The 3356-nt window shown below is 51.0% G+C and overlaps 1 protein-coding gene across 1 annotated transcript in view; it reads left to right on the top strand.

The window, feature by feature from the left end:
• Nucleotides 1-29: 29 nt before the first annotated feature.
• Nucleotides 30-3356, top strand: part of PHLPP2 (PH domain and leucine rich repeat protein phosphatase 2) — a 64363-nt gene continuing 61036 nt past the window's right edge. The window contains exon 1 of the mRNA XM_012806120.2: nucleotides 30-172. Within this exon, the coding sequence (XP_012661574.2) occupies nucleotides 74-172 (99 nt within the window). The 5' untranslated portion in view covers nucleotides 30-73. The remainder of the gene's footprint in view (nucleotides 173-3356) is intronic.

Raw genomic sequence — 3356 nt, 5'->3', positions numbered from 1 at the left:
CTGCTCGCGCGCGCCGCCGAGGCTCCGCGCGGCGTCGCGCCGGCCAGGCGTCCCTGTGCAGCCTCCGCCGCCGATGGGAGAGGTGGAGCCCGGGCCCGCGGGCCCGCTGGCGCCCCCGGAGCCGTCCGAAGCGCCCGCGAGCCGCCAGCCTGGAGGGATCCGGGTTCTGAAGGTGAGGAGGGGGAGCGAAGGGGCGGGCTGAGCAGTTGGTGAGTGAGGGCCCAGGCTGCTGCCGCCCCCGCCCAGCGCGGTGGCCCATGCTGCGGGCGACCCCCGCCCGGCGTCAGTCAGTTGGCTTTGCTGCTCGGTAACGGCAGTGTCGGCCTGGGGGCTCCCCCGGGCCTCCGCCGAAGCCTCCGCGCCTAGGCCGCCGCCGTCCCCACCGCTGCCCATCCCTGGCCGCGCGCCACCAGCCTCTCAGGCCCACGCCTTTGGGCCGCTGGCCGCCGCCGCCCACCCGCTGCCTCGCCACCCCGGGAACCCGCCCATGCCTCCCTCCGCCGCGCTCGGGGCCTGGCGCCGGCTCCGGGGGCCTCTAAGGGGCGCCTGCCGCTGGCCCGGGAGCGGGGCTGGAAGTACGCAGGGCTTTCTTCCCGGACACCTGAAGACATCACCCCAGCGGGAGGATGGCGGCGGTGATTGGCCGGTGCTGCGGGGTGCTCGGGGCTGCGCGGTTGGAGCGGGCGCGCTCTGCCCTGGGGGCTTACACCCAAGTTACGAACCGGCGGCCCGCTCCGAGTGGCCGGCCGGGAAGGACGACCTGCCTCGCCTGCAGAGAGAATCCCCAGAGGAGCTTCGTCTCCGGGACTCGCAGGGCGTGTTGCAGAAGGGAGGGGCTGGGCAAAAAGGGGCATTCCTGCCGGCGGGAGCGGGGCCGGCAATCCCGGGAGACGGTAACGGGGGAGCCGTTATGCAACAGGCAGCTAGCGGGGCTTTGGGGCAGGAATTGGGGGAATGGGAGGACAAGAAAACAGATAAAGGCAAGGGGGGAAGTGGAGCCTTGAAGGTGATGACAAGAAGTTTAAATGCACAGGAATGCACAAGGTGGGGAGGGGACTTTCAGGATGGTTGAAGGGAGGGATTGTGGGAGGCTGACTGGGTGGAGTTTTCTACTAGCGTTTGAAATAGTTGCAGAGAAATTTTTCTGTAGGTCAAATATGTAAACTAGGTGTCCTTCGGAGGTGGAATGGAATTCCTTCTAGAGTTCTAGAAGAGGAATGGGCAGAATTTAAAAGTTACCAGGGAAAAGGAAGAGAGGGAAAAAGATTAGATCTGATGTGTTTCAAAAATACTTTAAAAAACAATAGAAATACATAATGTTAAATGCATGGTGGTAATTCATTAGGATTGAGGTTGAGCAATAGTTGTATGTTATTAAGATTATTAGTAAGGATATCACAAAGATAGGAACATCCAAAACAGTAATAGAGTTGAATAAAATTTAGTAAATTCACACAACAACGTAAAGTAGAACGCTGCAAAATATGAGTTTTTTCTGCTACCACTTTTCATTTTTTTTTTTTTTTTGAGACAGTCTCAAGCTGTCATCCTGGGTAGAGTGCCATGGCGTCATAGCTCACAGCAACCTCCTACAAGGGCTTATGCGGTTCTCTTGCCTCAGTTTTTCTATTTTTAGTAGAGATGGGGGTCTCGTTTTTGCTCAGACTGGTGTTGAACTCGTGAGCTCAAGCAGCCCACTTGCCTCAGCCTCCCAGAGTGCCAGGATTACAGGTGTGAGCCACCTCGCCCGGCCCCACTTTTTATTCTTAATACAGAGAAAGAATAGCTTCATGATTTACCTCTGACTTCTGTATAAACTTATTGAACTTTATAAATTGCAAGTGTAGTTAGTAACCAAAGGTTTTTAGATATTAATTTAAAAATGTTCTAGTCGGCTCGGTGCCTGTGGCTCAAGCGGCTAAGGCGCCAGCCACATACACCTAAGGTGGCGGGTTCGAATCCCCAGCCCGGCCCGCCAAACAACAATGATGGCTGCAACCAAAAAAAATGGCTGGGCGTTTTTGCAGGCGCCTGCAGTCCCAGCTACTTGGGAGGCTGAGGCAGGAAACTCGCTTGAGCCCAGGAGTTGGAGGTTGCTGTGAGCTGTGATGCCATGACACTCTACCCAGGGGGAAAGCTTGAGGCTCTGTCTCAAAAAAAAAAAAAAATGTTATAGTCACAAGAATGTAAATTTTGAGATAGAGTCTCATTGTGTTGCCCTCTGTAGAATGCTGTGATGTCACAGCTCACAACAACCTCCAACTTTTGGGCTTAAGTGATTCTCTTACCTCAGCCTCCTGAGTAGCTGGAACTCCCGGCACCCACCACAACACCCAGCTGTTTTTTTGTTGCAGTTGTCAACAAAAAACCTGGGCTGGGTTCTAACCCACCAGCCTGGGTGTATGTGGCCGGCACCCTACCCACTGAGCTACGGGTGCCGCCCAGGAATGTAAATTTTGAATAAGTTAAAAACAGACGTCAACTGGCCTGGCTTATCAGGAAATGGCAGATCTGAGAGAGTGGTAATGCCTTAAGTCAGTGGTTCTCCACATTCCTAATGCCTCGATGTGTTTTTGTTGTTACAAAGGGGTTGCAACCCACAGGTTGAGAACCACTGCCTGAAGTCCTATTTTGGCTTTCTTCTTAACTTTTTTTTTTTTGGTGGTAAAGAAGTGAGTTCTGAGAGGAAAGGAGTTGAGAAGTGAGGACCTTATTGGACACTTGATCTTAGCCAAAAGGCCAAGAAACTTTATTGTAAACAACCTACCATGGGTTTCCTGAGTTTCTAAACTAGGTCCCTTAGAAAAGAGTTAACCTTGATCACAGGTGCTGAGCTGATACAGTGGGAGGCTGATAGCCCTCAAAGGCCTTTGCTTTCCTTGCTTTATTGCATATGGTCAGCCCTTTAAATAATCCTTGCACATAACTGGTATCTGTTACGGAGAATAGGTGCTCTGTTTCACATACAGAAGTTCTCTTAAGTAGTCGAGTGGTTGAGTTTTGTGCCAAGTGAAACTGGAAAAGATAGTTGAAGACGTTCTGAATTGGAAAGGAAGTCATGATCTCTCACACATTTTTCTTTGAAGATAACTTCAAAAAAGACTTGCTTATTTATTAAGCATAACTCTCTTATGCTTAATAACAAATCCTGAACATCATTGTTGACTTCATAAAAAGGCTAATATATATATAACTAAGCCATGTAACTTAGCCAGACTAGATCTAGGTCCATTTGTATGAGGTATTGGAAAATTCTTTCAGAATATCCCCCCAGATTTATTTGAGAAATTGTTGAAACATAAGTTATAAATTTTCCAGATGTTTCCTACCATTTGGGGATTATGATTTTTTTTTTT

This window comes from Otolemur garnettii, unplaced genomic scaffold (assembly GCF_000181295.1).
Source record: "Otolemur garnettii isolate 467f Iridium unplaced genomic scaffold, OtoGar3 scaffold00047, whole genome shotgun sequence".
NCBI lineage: Eukaryota > Metazoa > Chordata > Mammalia > Primates > Galagidae > Otolemur > Otolemur garnettii.
Note: the sequence above shows the minus strand (reverse complement) of the source record. Positions and strands in the feature narration are given on the sequence as shown.